The sequence below is a fragment of the Abramis brama genome (assembly GCF_963993115.1).
Source record: "Abramis brama genome assembly, chromosome: 23".
Classification (NCBI taxonomy): domain Eukaryota; kingdom Metazoa; phylum Chordata; class Actinopteri; order Cypriniformes; family Leuciscidae; genus Abramis; species Abramis brama.
Window position 1 is genome coordinate 30145791 of NC_139985.1, and position 16655 is coordinate 30162445.

Here is a 16655-nt window from a genome sequence, read left to right on the forward strand (position 1 = left end):
ATTATGAAAAGCCACGTGCAAAACGACGAATACGCTTCTAAATTTTTTCTAGATTTCCAGTGGAAACAACACAGTGTGCAACAAGACGTCGACTATCTATTTTTGGTAGACATTTTCATACACATGTTGTCACAGAGCCGCTCCATGCAGTATTTTTAGTTTGTAAAAAAATACATAGTGAAGTGAGAACTATGCACACAGGAAAGAGCCTTTAAAAGAGGATGTTTTTCATGCATTTACTCTGCCTCTTGATACCTCCACTTTTAAATTTAGAAACATCGTAGGCCAAAAATATATATAGTAAGGTGTAACCTTAGCATGGCTTTGTATTGTTAAACAATAAATGAGTTAACCTGGTTGGCTGAACTCATCTTTAAGCATTGTTAAGTGACGGGACGCGGAACAATACCAGTTTCTCTTGTGGTCGGACCATTTTTAGTAAAGCCACAGTAGGACCATCCCAAATTTAGTTGAAATGTGTTTATCAGACAAACACACATTAAACAGTTCTGGCGAAGTCCTTTGATTCTTCAGAGAAAGCAGCAGATCGAGCGTGGATGTGGTTAGCCACCAGATTTGCGTTGTTTTAAAGGATCATCCTGTTGCAAAAGTCTTCACATCAACACTTTTCAGAAACATTTGCGTGATGATTTCTACACTAGCGTTCAGAAGAGATTCGACTATGTTTTTTATCAGAAATACAGTAAAACAGTGAAATGTTATTGATATTTAAATCAGCTGTTCTCTGTGTGAATATATAGTAAAGTGTAATTTATTCCTGTGATCAAAGCTGAATTACTCCAGTCTTCAGTGTCACATGATCCTTCAGAAATCAGCATAATATGATGATTTGACGCTCAGGAAACATTCATGATTATCATCAATGTTGAAAACAGTCATATTTTAGTGAAAACCGTGATGCATTTCATTTTTCAGGATTCTTTGATGAATAGAAAGTTCTAAAGAACCGCATTTATTTGAAATATAATCTTTTGTACATTAGAAACGTCTTTACTGCATGATTGATCGATCTAATGCATCATTGATGAATAAAAGTATTGATTTCTTTAAAAAACAAAGTGTAGAGCACATATGAGGGCGAGTGTGTGTGTGTGTGTGTGTGCGCGATGTCTCATCTAAACCACAGACGTCGAGTGTGTGGGAAATGTGAGCACCTGAGATGTCTAGGTCACCCACTCAAATGATTATTCTTATTGAGACATATCTTTCTGCCCGTACATATTTCTGCCGCAGTGGAAACTTGCCGAGGGTTTGCGGTTGAAGTGTCAGACGGGTTTAGAAGCATTTTCAGACCTTATCTGCATGTCTGAGAATGAATTCGATGTTCAATGTTCTAAATTTGTCAGAATGACTGGAAGAGTGTCATGTCTTCGGGGTATTAATGCATGTTCTCTATCAAACATGTGTGTGTGTGTGTGTGTGTGTATGAGTGTGTGTGTGTGTGGGTGCTGTGGTGTGATGGTTAAAGATCTGAGCTGGAGAGTGTAAAGCGGTGAGTTTGACCCCAGGATCGCTTGAGCTCCGGCTGATCCCGTGGGATTGTGTGCGATCATCCCGACTCTAAACACTATACAAGCAATGCCAGACAACACACACTACCAGTCAAACGTTCTGGATCGGAAGCTTTGATCACAGGAATAAATGGCACTTTACTATATATATATTCAGATAGAAAACCGCTGATTTACACTGGAATAATATTTCACTGTTTTACTGTATTTCTGATGAAATAACACAGCCTCTGTGAGCAGAAGAGACTCTTTTAAAAACATTAAAAATCTTCCCGATCCCAAACCTTTGACTGGCGGTGTGTTCAGCTGGATGTTTGAAGGCATATTTTCAGGGCATATTTGTCGGTGACTCAGTGATTAATGAGTGTTATGTTTGTGAAGTGTGGTTTTAAGGCGTACCTTGCATCCCTCGCAGGCGTGAACGCCGTAGTGGAAGCCCGAGGCCTTGTCTCCACACACACGACACTCGATGTTCAACACCGAGGCCGACGGGTCGTCCTGAGCTTTGGAGAACGACAGGCTGTTCTCTGCAAACTGAGGAGGAGACTCGGGTTCAAGCTTGATCAAGTCTGAAACAGATCAGAGAGAGCAGCTTTAGAATAAGAAACACATTTATTAAACAGATACTTACTTGTACAGTCATATTACGGTAAAACTAAAGGAGTTGAATGAATAGTTCACTCAATAATTAGAAATACAGTTTGGAATAGTTAAGATTTCTGAAAGAGTCTCTTCTGCTCACTAAGGTTGCATTATTTAATCAAAAATATTATTTTATATTATTTTTTTTATTATTAAATATTAATATTATTTTTTATTTTATTTTTAGATTATTAGAATGTAAACAGCTGTTTTACATTGGAATCAAATTTTACTTTACTTTTTTTTTTTTTTTTACTGAATTTTTAAATCAAATAAATGCAGCCTTGGTGAGCAGAAGAGACTCTTTCAAAAACATAATCTTAATGATCCCAGACTTGACCGTTAGTGTACATGATGAGAGAGTTATTGTTTTTGAGTGAACTATCCCTTTAACTTCTCCCAGCATCACATAAGAGTTTCCTACACAGTAAAAAACGGTGGGTTATTTTTTTAACCCAACCGTTGGGTTACACGTATTGGGTCACTATGTTGGGTCATTTTTAAAATCATTGGGTAATTTCTAGTAATAACCCGGCTGTTGGGTTAAATACGTATGTTGAATGTACACTTGTGTATTTTTAATTCATGTACACGATTTTGTATATTTAAATTAAATTCTAGACTTCCCAATATTTAGTTTGTAATTTAAATATATATTTGTTGAGACATATTTATTGTTTTATACAAATAAACAATCTGTATTTGAAAACAATGTGTATTTTATTTATTAAAACAATTTCATAAATAAAAATAAATAGTTAACTTACAGTAACTGTTGGGTGTTAAAACTGTTAAAATAACCCACAGTTGAGAAGATGCTGCTATACCAGCCCATAGTTGGGTTACTCGTTGGGTTATTATTACGTGAGTTAGTAATGAGTGTGAGTGCAGTACTCTGTCCTCTATACCAGCCCATAGTTGGGTTACTCGTTGGGTTATTATTACGTGAGTTAGTAATGAGTGTGAGTGCAGTACTCTGTCCTCTATACCAGCCCATAGTTGGGTTACTCGTTGGGTGATTAGTAAGTGAGTGAGTGATGAGTGTGAGTGCAGTACTCTGTCCTCTATACCAGCCCATAGTTGGGTTACTCGTTGGGTTATTATTAAGTGAGCGAGTAATGAGTGTGAGTGCAGTACTCTGTCCTCTATACCAGCCCATAGTTGGGTTACTCGTTGGGTTATTTTTAAGTGAGTGAGTAATGAGTGTGAGTGCAGTACTCTGTCCTCTATACCAGCCCATAGTTGGGTTACTCGTTGGGTTATTAGTAAGTGAGTGAGTGATGAGTGTGAGTGCAGTACTCTGTCCTCTATACCAGCCCATAGTTGGGTTACTCGTTGGGTGATTAGTAAGTGAGTGAGTGATGAGTGTGAGTGCAGTACTCTGTCCTCTATACCAGCCCATAGTTGGGTTACTCGTTGGGTTATTTTTAAGTGAGTGAGTAATGAGTGTGAGTGCAGTACTCTGTCCTCTATACCAGCCCATAGTTGGGTTACTCGTTGGGTTATTAGTAAGTGAGTGAGTGATGAGTGTGAGTGTAGTACTCTGTCCTCTATACCAGCCCATAGTTGGGTTACTCGTTGGGTTATTATTAAGTGAGTGAGTAATGAGTGTGAGTGCAGTACTCTGTCCTCTATACCAGCCCATAGTTGGGTTACTCGTTGGGTTATTAGTAAGTGAGTGAGTGATGAGTGTGAGTGTAGTACTCTGTCCTCTATACCAGCCCATAGTTGGGTTACTCGTTGGGTTATCATTAAGTGAGCGAGTAATGAGTTTGAGTGCAGTACTCTGTCCTCTATACCAGCCCATAGTTGGGTTACTCGTTGGGTTATCATTAAGTGAGCGAGTAATGAGTGTGAGTGCAGTACTCTGTCCTCTATACCAGCCCATAGTTGGGTTACTCGTTGGGTTATTATTAAGTGAGTGAGTAATGAGTGTGAGTGCAGTACTCTGTCCTCTATACCAGCCCATAGTTGGGTTACTCGTTGGGTTATTATTAAGTGAGTGAGTAATGAGTGTGAGTGCAGTACTCTGTCCTCTATACCAGCCCATAGTTGGGTTACTCGTTGGGTTATCATTAAGTGAGCGAGTAATGAGTGTGAGTGCAGTACTCTGTCCTCTATACCAGCCCATAGTTGGGTTACTCGTTGGGTTATCATTAAGTGAGTGAGTAATGAGTGTGAGTGCAGTACTCTGTCCTCTATACCAGCCCATAGTTGGGTTACTCGTTGGGTTATCATTAAGTGAGCGAGTAATGAGTGTGAGTGCAGTACTCTGTACTCTATACCAGCCCATAGTTTGGTTACTCGTTGGGTTATCTTTAAGTGAGCGAGTAATGAGTGTGAGTGCAGTACTCTGTCCTCTATACCAGCCCATAGTTGGGTTACTCGTTGGGTTATTTTTAAGTGAGCGAGTAATGAGTGTGAGTGCAGTACTCTGTCCTCTATACCAGCCCATAGTTGGGTTACTCGTTGGGTTATTTTTAAGTGAGCGAGTAATGTGAGTGCAGTACTCTGTCCTCTATACCAGCCCATAGTTGGGTTACTCGTTGGGTTATTTTTAAGTGAGTGAGTAATGAGTGTGAGTGCAGTACTCTGTCCTCTATACCAGCCCATAGCTGGGTTACTCGTTGGGTTATCATTAAGTGAGCGAGTAATGAGTGTGAGTGCAGTACTCTGTCCTCTATACCAGCCCATAGTTGGGTTACTCGTTGGGTTATTTTTAAGTGAGTGAGTAATGAGTGTGAGTGCAGTACTCTGTCCTCTATACCAGCCCATAGCTGGGTTACTCGTTGGGTTATCATTAAGTGAGCGAGTAATGAGTGTGAGTGCAGTACTCTGTCCTCTATACCAGCCCATAGTTTGGTTACTCGTTGGGTTATCTTTAAGTGAGCGAGTAATGAGTGTGAGTGCAGTACTCTGTCCTCTATACCAGCCCATAGTTGGGTTACTCGTTGGGTTATTTTTAAGTGAGCGAGTAATGAGTGTGAGTGCAGTACTCTGTCCTCTATACCAGCCCATAGTTGGGTTACTCGTTGGGTTATTTTTAAGTGAGTGAGTAATGAGTGTGAGTGCAGTACTCTGTCCTCTATACCAGCCCATAGTTGGGTTACTCGTTGGGTTATTTTTAAGTGAGCGAGTAATGAGTGTGAGTGCAGTACTCTGTCCTCTATACCAGCCCATAGCTGGGTTACTCGTTGGGTTATTTTTAAGTGAGTGAGTAATGAGTGTGAGTGCAGTACTCTGTCCTCTATACCAGCCCATAGCTGGGTTACTCGTTGGGTTATTTTTAAGTGAGTGAGTAATGAGTGTGAGTGCAGTACTCTGTCCTCTATACCAGCCCATAGTTGGGTTACTCGTTGGGTTATTTTTAAGTGAGCGAGTAATGAGTGTGAGTGCAGTACTCTGTCCTCTATACCAGCCCATAGCTGGGTTACTCGTTGGGTTATCATTAAGTGAGTGAGTAATGAGTGTGAGTGCAGTACTCTGTCCTCTATACCAGCCCATAGTTGGGTTACTCGTTGGGTTATCATTCAGTGAGTGAGTAATGAGTGTGAGTGCAGTACTCTGTACTCTATACCAGCCCATAGTAGGGTTACTCGTTGGGTTATCATTAAGTGAGTGAGTAATGAGTGTGAGTGCAGTACTCTGTCCTCTATACCAGCCCATAGCTGGGTTACTCGTTGGGTTATCATTAAGTGAGTGAGTAATGAGTGTGAGTGCAGTACTCTGTCCTCTATACCAGCCCATAGTTGGGTTACTCGTTGGGTTATCATTAAGTGAGTGAGTAATGAGTGTGAGTGCAGTACTCTGTCCTCTATACCAGCCCATAGTTGGGTTACTCGTTGGGTTATCATTAAGTGAGTGAGTAATGAGTGTGAGTGCAGTACTCTGTCCTCTATACCAGCCCATAGTTGGGTTACTCGTTGGGTTATCATTAAGTGAGTGAGTAATGAGTGTGAGTGCAGTACTCTGAGACTGGTGCGCTCTGTATCCGCTCTCCTCCGCGGTGAAGCTGCTCTCGTGAGATCTGTAGATGTTCTCCTGTGTCCTGAAGTTCTCCTGTGTCCTGAAGTTCTCCTGAGTCCTGTAACTGTACATGTGTGTCAGATCCATCATGTGTGGCGGCTCGTTCTGCGGACTCGGCTCGTACTCGATGCCGGAGATGCTGGTGTAGTCCAGCGTGGAGTAAGGCTTCAAGTCCAGCGAGTGCGAGCTGTCGTCGAGTTCCTCCAGCTCCAGAGCGCTCAGGCCGAATCCCACGGGCCAGGCGAACGTCTGCGTGTCCACCATATCTGACAAACACAGAGCCACAGCAGAATGAGGCCAAAGGCAAACAACATCAACAACATCAACAGCATTTCCACCAGCATTCTCAGCCTGCTGTGCTTTCCCAAGCTATCATGATACGTGCGTCACTGCTCTTTTTGAGTTTGGCCAAAACACAATAGATACTACACTGAAAATAGATACTGTACTACACTGAACATGACTGAAAACTCTTCGGTTTTGGTAAAAATATCTAAAGGTTTATCTAAATATCTAATTACACTGTAACAAGGACACCTTAGAATAAAGTGTTACCAAATAAAGTATAACCTTTTAATGTGCCCTTGTTACAATGTAATAAAACTAATGCACATACTATGGGTTTTGGTTTAGTGTTAGTTGCTTGTAATTATGCATAATTTACTGTTACTACAGTAATAAATACATGTGAGATGTGCAACAAGGACACATTAAGTATCACTGGTATTTTATTATTTAAATGTTATTAATTTATGTTACAGTACTAACCCTAACTGTATTAATTATGATAATTTACCATGGTAAAGTCATCATAGTAATCTGTTTACAGAGCAATCACTGACTGGAATATACTTACTGCGGTTTTAAAAGATGCTATTGTTTTTTTTTTTTCTAGAAAATTAAAAATCTTGTTACTGTCAAATTTAAATGTAAACATTTATTTAATTAACTATGCTACTTCTGCTCGATTGAATATGTTTTGTGATTTATGCTGTGTGATTTGATTTAGATTCCATGATTAAATATTTATGATGAACAGAACGTCCATGGACAGCAGATGAAAATGAATAATTCTGGCTGAATCTCCACATTTATATCATAGATTAAATGGTTGGTTAGTGTGTACAGTTCCTTATGAACACAAATGCACAGTTTTGTACAGGATTTCAGCGCATGCGAAACCCTCGAGACTCTTCAGAGGAAACATTCATTCAAAGAGATCAAGACATCAAATCAGGCCAAAGGGCTGCGAGCGCATGAGACGCTGAGACGTTTATGAAGAATCAACACCTCAGATATCAACAGAAGACGGGCACCGACGAAACTCAAAGTGTGAACTAGATGGTCAGATTAGACTGAAAAAGGGAACCTGCGAGTGTAAATGTGTGTGCAAATGAAGCTACAGTATAAAACAGTTATGATACATATCATCAATATGGTTATTAACCATCTCTGAACTTACTTAAGCTGGACTGTGACTCTATTTTCTTCAGGAAACAAACTCTGTTGCATTATTTTCCTGTTATCTCTGTAAAGCTGCTTTGAAACACTGTGTTGTAAAAAGTGCTGTATAAATAAAGATGACTTGACTTGATTAGCTTTACACTTGTATTTGACCGTGTTCGGCAGTCGTAGTTAAAGGTGAAGTGTGTCAGTTATTCAATCTTAAAAAGATGCTGAGAAAACTACAGTATTTCCCAGAAAAGTGTTTATGCTTTCAAAACACTCGTGTGTTTGTTTGAGCATCATGAGCGGAGCGTCACAGTTTGTGTCTTCTGGAAACCCGTTTATTGTTTTCAGTATTTTCTCTTCTGCTAATAGTGCAGAAATTCTTCTCTATATCAGAGTCAGTGTTTTTGAACTCCCGAAACGCCTCCAGTGTAGTCTTGAGTTTCTTCCTCATTATAATAATTCATGCGCAGAATAAAGGGGCGGAGCCTGGTTGAGTTAGTTAGTAGTGTGTTAAACTGGCGGTTATGGTAAGGGGCGGGACATTTCCCAAACACACTCGAAGCGCTCGACCAATCACAACACACTGCTCCAACCGACCAATCAGAGCACAGTGAGCTTTTCAGAAGGAGGGGCTTCATAGAGACAGGAAGTAAACAGAGCGTTACTGACAGACTGGGAAGAGAGGAGCCGCAACAATGGAGAATATGAGGAGAATAATCAACATTCAAGCAGGAAAACCTGTTCTAGTAGAGCCTGAAACAACAAGACACTGCATAAAATAGCCTCTTAAAAATATTTATATAAACTTATTACTGTGTTTACAAGTCATACTCAGACATGTAAATCATCTTTCACTCTATAACTGACCTAGTTCTGTAGTTATCGCTTTTGTCTATATACTTGATTTTACCCTGAAAATGACGTTAATGCATGACAGGTTTTCTGTATATGATCCAAGCACAGGTTTAGCAGTAAAACTGTTCTCAATAGCATGGCCAATCCCTCGTAGGCGTTGTATTACAATGTTTGTAGAGTCACCTGCTAGTAAAATGGATGGTTTAGTGTACGTTTTAAAACACGTTTGCGTTATGAAACCTTTTGAAATGTCAGAATGGTTTTTACCTGTTCATTTTTGAGACACAGGCTCTTCAGGTTTCAGACGTGCAAAATATAGACTAATTCAGAGATAAACTACCACAGATAAAAGATTTTGTAGGTGATAATAAACCGAAGCCTACCACGGTTAACCCATCAGTTCGTTTTTTTTAATTTATACAATCAAGGTTTATAGTTGTGAAAAACCACACGTCTGAAATTCTCCACAAAAGCATCAGTATCTGTAACACACACACACACACACACAAAATGGCTTTTCATGGATAAAACCTACAATTTACACAGATTAAGCAGTTCTGGTCTTGTCCGGATGACACAAAGGGGTTTAAATGTAAAGTTTTCACACCCAGAAATCTTTCATCACCAGACTGGAGCGGCAGCTTTTAGTTCATGCTAAACATGCCAGCGAAGAGACGGACTCCAACGTCACTTCAACACTTGGAAAGATTCCCAATGGCTTCCCAAAAATACCAGCACTTTCTGATCGGAATGCGATCGACCCGACGATCACCCCACGACCAATTGTCTTTTGTCAGGGGGGAGAGCAGCTTTTCTTCATATAGAGAGCTGAAGAACTCTATTCTTAGTAAAGTTTCCGTTCATAACATGCCCATTTTGAAATGTGGTAAACATCATTTGCTCCAGTTGGCAATTGTCAGAAATTGAGTTTAGTGAGACAAACTCTCCTACACTTCTCCTCTGACTCAAGTGGTTGAAAACCTAGAGATATTTTGGTTGAAACCACAAGCCCATTGAAATATAAGGTCAAACCTGTATTGTTTTTTTTCCACCACAGTGTTTTTCTGTCTACGACTGTGAATCTGTGTGCAGATTATCACCAGCCAGCACTTGCAGATCTTCATTACGTGACTCTGAGACCCGAAATGTTTGCACCGATATGACGTGCGAGTTGAACACAACAATACATGACAAATTGTCAAGTTAATGCCTTGTATCTTAACAAAAGACAACAAACACCACGTGAACCAACATTTTCAGCGCTGCGTCCTTCAGCCAAGTCTGATCTTGCAGTGAATGTCAGACAAACGTCGAGTTCAAGAACGGCTGACAAATCTGTACTCTGGTTTTGTTGGTTTAAACAGATGTATTTTGGTTGCTTCAGTGATGTTGAATAATATTTCAGACAGTTCATTTAGACGTTACCATTTTTTTTCTCTGTCTAGAGAACTACACACACACTAAAGCTTCATTAACACTCACTTAATAATGTTGGGTTAAAAATAACCCAACGAGTAACACAACTATGTGGTGGTATAGCACCTTCCCAAATATAAAATAATATACAAATAAATAGTTAACTTCACTGGTTAACTCAACTGGCTTTTAACCAAATGCATTGGGTTAATACACAGGTTAAGTTAACTATTTATATTTATTTATGACATTATTTTAATAAATAAAATACACTTTATTTTCAAATACAGATTGTTTATTTGTATAAAACAATAAATATGTCTCAACAAATATATATTTAAATTACAAACTAAATATTGGGGAGTCTAGAATTTAATTTAAATCGTGTACATAAATTAAAAATACACAAGTGTACGTTCAACATACGTATTTAACCCAACAGCCGGGTTATTACTAGAAATTACCCAACGATTTTAAAAATGACCCAACATAGTGACCCAATACGTGTAACCCAACGTTTTTTACTGTGCATTATGCCGACATTGTGTTTTGGGGACTAAACGGTTTATTTGACAGTGTCCTTATTACACGTTACATCTCCTCACTACAGTAATAACTGCAAATTATGCATAATTACATGCAACAAACCCTAAACCAAACCCTAATCCTATATTCAGTGCATGTAGTTAATTAATATTACTCAGTACTTAAATGCATAATTACACTGTGAGATAATGTGTAACCAAAGTTAGTGTTATATTCAGATGTTAGAAAGTCAAGCAAAGTCTTCTGTTATGTGAAATCTTTCCACAGGGACACTATTGCAACAGGACTATGATGTTTTTCACTGATATTTCCTAAGAACATCAAATAAACGCCAAGCCAGAAAAGAATGAGGCCACAACATTTTCACATGTTACTCTAACAGAACGCCTCGAGCAAGAACGAGTGCCTCACTGAAACATTCAAAAGGTTCGATGTAAAACTGTAGGGGTTTTAAAGAAAATGCATTCTTTTAGTGATAAACAAGCTGCTTAATTCATAAAAAAAACAAAAAAAAAAAACAAAGTGAATTAAAATCCATAATGATGGGAAGTGTTTGAAGCGCCTGAAGGAAGCCTGTGAGGTTTAATACCATAAAGCCCTTTCTTCTGCGAGGGCAGTGAATTCTGAAAGTTCTCAAACCTTCAGACTCGCATGCGCGTTAAAAACAGAGAGATTACAAGAAGAACCCGCTCGACCACATTCATCCTCCAGGCTTCTGACTTCTGTTTCCTAGAACCTTTCCCAATGGAGATTCAGCGACCGATAACACCTCTCAACATCTGATAAAAGGGTGCAAGTCTTATTTTCACAGGTTCTTGTGTTGCGTACAGTATTTGTCTATGATCAGCTTGATTAACCAAATGCTGATCTTGTGTGAGCAAAAATGAAACTCCTTTCATGACTTACTCTCGTTTATTTCTGTGAAACACAAAAGGAAATGCTTTTTTTCTGTTAAGAACGCCATAGAAGAGCCTAATATTCCTCCGCCATCGCTCTCGCTGTCATTCTGCACAGAAATCTGCGATGTGAAGACACTTCATGTTCTCATGCAACATTGGGCCTTATTTTTACAGATTTATTTCATAGGGCATCATATATATATAGGTCAATATTTGCCATTTTTAATGATCGTCTACCTTCAGCAAATACACATTTATATCACATGAACAAGCCTTTGAATTTCTAATAAACAAACTTGTGAAGTGTGCTTTTGTAGACTGCAGGAATTTAGATCTAGACTTATTCACATTAAAACCTCTACGTGAACTCACACTATCCAGAAAAAAAGGTTAGCGATGAATTTTAACGTTTTTATCCATATTTTTCATTTCTTTGAGAAAAATACTAGAATCATGAAGTTTCCATCTTAGCATAAATCTATTTTATTTATCAAGATTAGCAAGATTTTTTATTCATTCATTTTCAATGGCTTTCATTGTCATTCTGCATTTTCAAAATGCATGGAATAATGTGAAGACATGCCAGTTTCGAGTGTGAATGAAACCATGACTTTCCATTTTTTACAGAACAAATACCAAAATTATTTGTGAAAAACTCAAAAATACAAAATCAAGAAGTTCCATCTAAGTTATAAATCTGTTTATCAAGTTCAAATATTTTTTTTTTCTAATTTAGTAAATATTATGTAAAATAATTATAAATGTTGCACTTTATTTTAATGTGTCCTTGTTACATTGTAATTATACATTTAAGTACTTAGTAATATTAATTAACAACATGTACTTACTATATGATTAGGGTTTGGTTTAGGGTTAATTATAATTATGCACAGTTTATTGTCATTACTACAGTAAGGACATTAAAGTACATAGTACACAAATAAAGTGTTAGCAATATAAATTTCATTTCAGCAACTGTTATGCATGAGTTGTTACTATCTTTCAATTAAATAGTGTAATATCATATATATGTTCTTTATATCGGCCACCAGCTCTCTAAGATATCATAACAATCAATATTGCACGATGTTCATGTCCTTTAATCTACAGAAATCACGTCTCCTTCATTTATACAGCGCTTTATACAGTACAGAGTGTTTCACAGCAGCTTTACAGAGATAACAGGAAAATAATGCAACAGAGTTTGTGTCTAGAAGAAAATATCGTCACAGTCCAGCTTCAGTGAGTTCAGTGATGGTTCATTTCTGTTGTCATTTTTTTTTTAAATTTAGTTCATTTATACAGTCGAACCAAAATGTATTCAGACTCCTTCAACATTTCTCACATTATCACAGTTTATTCGCTATAGTTTAGAAAACGGTAATAAATATGAGCAGAACTCAGTTGATATTTGACTGGTTTTGTCCGTCCTTCTGTTAGACTGTCTCACACATGAATTATGTTGAATATCTGTCAGCTGTTAAATTTAACTACACAATTAGATAATACCAGTTTAGCTCAACCAATCACCAAGCAATGCTTCATTGTGTTCAGTCTGTGTGTAAAAAGAGCATTAGCAATTAAAGACAAAACACTTCAGCAAAACATGATCAGCTCAAAGTGTCTGAATCATTTTTGGCCCCAAAAGTTTTACTGGTAGTCACTGGATGAAGAATATTTGGGTATAATATGTCACAGTTTACTTTATATGGCTCTCCTCACTTACATAAATTAACTATAGTGTCCTGATCACACTAGTGAAGAAACATGATGTCTGGTGTCTGAATGTCTTTTGGTTCGCCTGTATATATCGGTGCTCTGGAGAGAATCTGCTCACCTGATGCAACACTTTCCTCAGAAGGAGTGTGTAGGAGTGTGTAGGAGTGTGTGGTGGGCAGAGACCCAGCTCGACCTCAAAGCTCAGAAGATCCAGAAACACACCATGACCTCTGACCTCTCACTATGAGTCTCCACCAGACTGTCTGGATGCCTACACGGCTACTACTGTTTTTGCGAGGCACATATGTGCCACTTTGATGCAGGAGTCACGTTACACACATTTCTGACCACAGTTTAGGTAGGCTGGCATAAATCCCGCCAGCATGGCACGAGTGAACCCTGATTTATTCTTCTGACGTGTTCAAAAATGAGTTCACCGGGGGAATTCTGCACAGTAAATGCATAAGACAGCAGTCAGTTACAAGTCATCAGTATTTATAATGCGGTAACACTTTACAACAAGGTTCATTAGTTGACTACGTTATTTATGTAGTTATTATAACTCATTTTTTTGAGTTATTACTCCTCAATATTTACTATGAGGAATGAATGGTGACTGAGAAACCTTTAAGTACTAACTGAAATATTCCTGAAAGCACCAAAAATGTAAATTTGCTTGCCATTACAAACATAAGGGTACATAAAATATATTTTGAGATGTTTTTTTTCTTCTTTTTTTTTCATATAATGGAAGTCAATGGTAACCAAAATGGTTTGATTATACATTCTTCAAAGTATCTTTTTATTGTATTTTGGAGAAGTAAGTTGTACAGGTTTGACAAGTTATTTGGAATGCAATGTTTTTTTGTTTTGTTTTTTTAAATGTTTCTTGTTTTAGAACTTTCAGAGAACATTCAAAAGTAACATTCCCATAATGTTTGAAGAATGATACAATGCAATGGTCCCTAACGTTCACATAACCAAGAAAAAGACGTTAAAAAACCCCAAATAATGCTTTTAAAATCTAATGGGAACGTTCTTAGAACATATTCTTAAAAATGATTTCATTTTTGCATGAACAATCCCTTTAAAACAATTAATCAGTGACAATCTCGTCACAGTCTATGAGGTTCTCCGAACAAACGTTCTTCCAGTAACGTTAATAGAATGTTCGTTCAAAGTTATTTGGAATGTAACGTTTTTTAAATGTATCTTGTTTTAGAACTTTCAGAGAACATTCAAAAGTAACATTCCCATAATGTTTGAAGAATGATACAATGGAATGTTCCCAATATTTTTTTATTTTATTTTTTACATTTAAAAAACCGGATGTTTTGAACGAAATAATGCTTTCAAAACCTTATAGGAACGTTCTTAGAATGTAGAAATGATTTCATTTTTGCGTGAACAATCCCTTTAAGGCGATTCATCAGCATTAGCATTTTTCAGCAACGACGGCTTGAAGAAAGGCCGATCTGTAACTCAATTACCAAATCTAGTCACAGTCTCACACTTCGGTAGATCGCAGTCCAGACTATATGACAAGTTTCAATTCACAGTTCTAAAAGGAACATAAGCTCCACACATAAACCAAGACCAGAAGAAAACCAGAGTAAAACCTCACGGCTCACCCTCGACAGATCCTCAGTGAGTCGGCTTGCTGAACTTTTGACAAGAGACTGGCTATATCTGTGGTTGTATGAAATTGAACAGGAAGTGGAGATAGTCGAGTCCGGTTTTGACGGTTCACGGGCTCAGCAGAAGTGCAGACAGCATCATGTGGTCCTGCTATGAGGTGTCAGGCTAGCCTGATGATTTCCTGTTGCTTCATTCTCACTCAAAACCCTTCTGGTTCCTCTTCTCTTCGCAGAACAGCGTCGACACCGACAGAAGGCCTTCGAGTAAACTCAAAGCAGGCTGTTCACGTGTCCTCAGCGGCTTAATAAAGATGTATGTCAAGATAACGGATCAGTGTGCGCTGATTAAAGCAATGCATTGAGTTTTACAGTCCTTTATGATCATAAATGTGACTAAAATGCAAAAAAACATTTTCTTCCGTGGTATTTTTGCTTGTTTTCCAGCACAAACATCTAAGCATTCTCAAATCAAGATACATTTACTGGAGAAGCAGCAAAATGACTGAAGATATTAAGTCTGAAAAATGTATCAAAATGAAGTTTATGCTTAAAATCTGTCAGAAAAATAATCTTGTTTTCCTTCTGAATTAAGTTGATTTTTCTGACTCCATTGTTTTAAGCACAAACTCGCTTCATTTTCCTCATTTTTTCTTTTCCAGAAACAAGACTTAATATCTTCATTGATTTAGATATTTGTGCTGGAAAATAAGACGGAAGAGCTGCTTTATTTGCAGTGTGGAACATGAACTATGAAACTATGATTCATCTGGAGATTCATCTCGAAACGGTTTCTAAAAGACCATCTGAGTAAAGGACAAACAATCTGTCCTGATGTCGAAGCCAAACAGTCTCAAGGGACTTGAGCAAAACCCAAGCTGGATTGTGAAGCTTCTGAAGGATTTCGACTTGCACAACATCTAAGGACACGAACTTTCTCCCAATTACTTTTAATAGGAATGAGTTAATGCTGGATGGCTCTCCTGGGGGTTTTGCGGAGCTTCCTAACCGGATCAGGAAGGAACATGTTTTCTGTCAAGGCCTTCGCGTTCGCTACGACTGCGAATCCCGTGAAATGAAGGGAAGGGTCTTCCCTATTCCTCGAGGTGGACCGGAAAGGGGGGAGAGGTTTAGTTTGGGTCACATCATCTACTGGGAAGCTGGTTTCCAGAGACCTTCAGAGCTCAGTGTTTAGTGTCTTCCTGACAGAGTGAGTTATAGTCTCTGATAGCGACGCATCTCCGCAAACCTTCTGGACTTCACCCTGAGCTCTGCGTTTTGTATCGCACACTCGTTTATGGACATTGTCACATTGCATCACAGTTGTAATTAAACCTGCAGAAGATAAGACTCACATTCACACGAGCAGAGCGGATCTCAGTGTGAAGAGCTCACAAAACCACAAAACCAGAATTCTCTGCAGTCCGAAGGTGCAAAGTATGTGAAATTCATTCCAATTTCATTTGATCCATGCAATTAAACCCGTCATTTCTGCTTGTCATCTGTACGAATAACGTCTCAGGTGTTTTAAGATGAGGACGGAAAAACACTAAAACGTTGCTGACAAAGCCTTCATGTTCTGAATTCTAATGTTATTTTTCATACATGTGAAATATCAGTATTTAAATATTGTTTGCAGAAGGCAAAGCATATGCTGATTTGATAGTTGGGAATACAGAAATGAGGCTTAAATGACAAACAAAGCGGGTCACGCTTTACTTTACCCTGGGTTATGTTCAAATTCTGGCTATGATTTTTATGATTTTCCTAATTGGATTCAATACAAATCACGAAAAATTGCACTATGAAAAAAAAAAATCTGTTAAAAACTGTTTAACTAGTTTAATATTAATACTTCTCACACAGTGCAGCAAAAATAAACTAATTATTTTTAAAACTATATTTAACAATTATTTTTAACTATTTGTTGTAAA

At 38.1% G+C, this 16655-nt stretch overlaps 1 protein-coding gene across 4 annotated transcripts in view; it reads right to left on the reverse strand.

The window, feature by feature from the left end:
* Positions 1 to 16655, reverse strand: part of pparg (peroxisome proliferator-activated receptor gamma) — a 36016-nt gene that overhangs the window by 15607 nt on the left and 3754 nt on the right. For 3 of the 4 annotated variants that reach the window (XR_014604238.1, XM_084100137.1, XM_084100136.1), the window contains exons 2-3: positions 6143 to 6466; positions 1932 to 2101 (exon numbers count right to left, since the gene is read on the reverse strand). Coding sequence is in view for 3 of the 4 variants with exons in the window: in XM_084100136.1 (XP_083956262.1) it covers positions 1932 to 2101; positions 6143 to 6466 (494 nt within the window). In the remaining variant the exon portion in view is untranslated. Of the gene's footprint in view, positions 1 to 1931; positions 2102 to 6142; positions 6467 to 14718; positions 15158 to 16655 lie in introns of those variants that run through there. The other variant, XM_084100138.1, reaches the window with a different exon arrangement.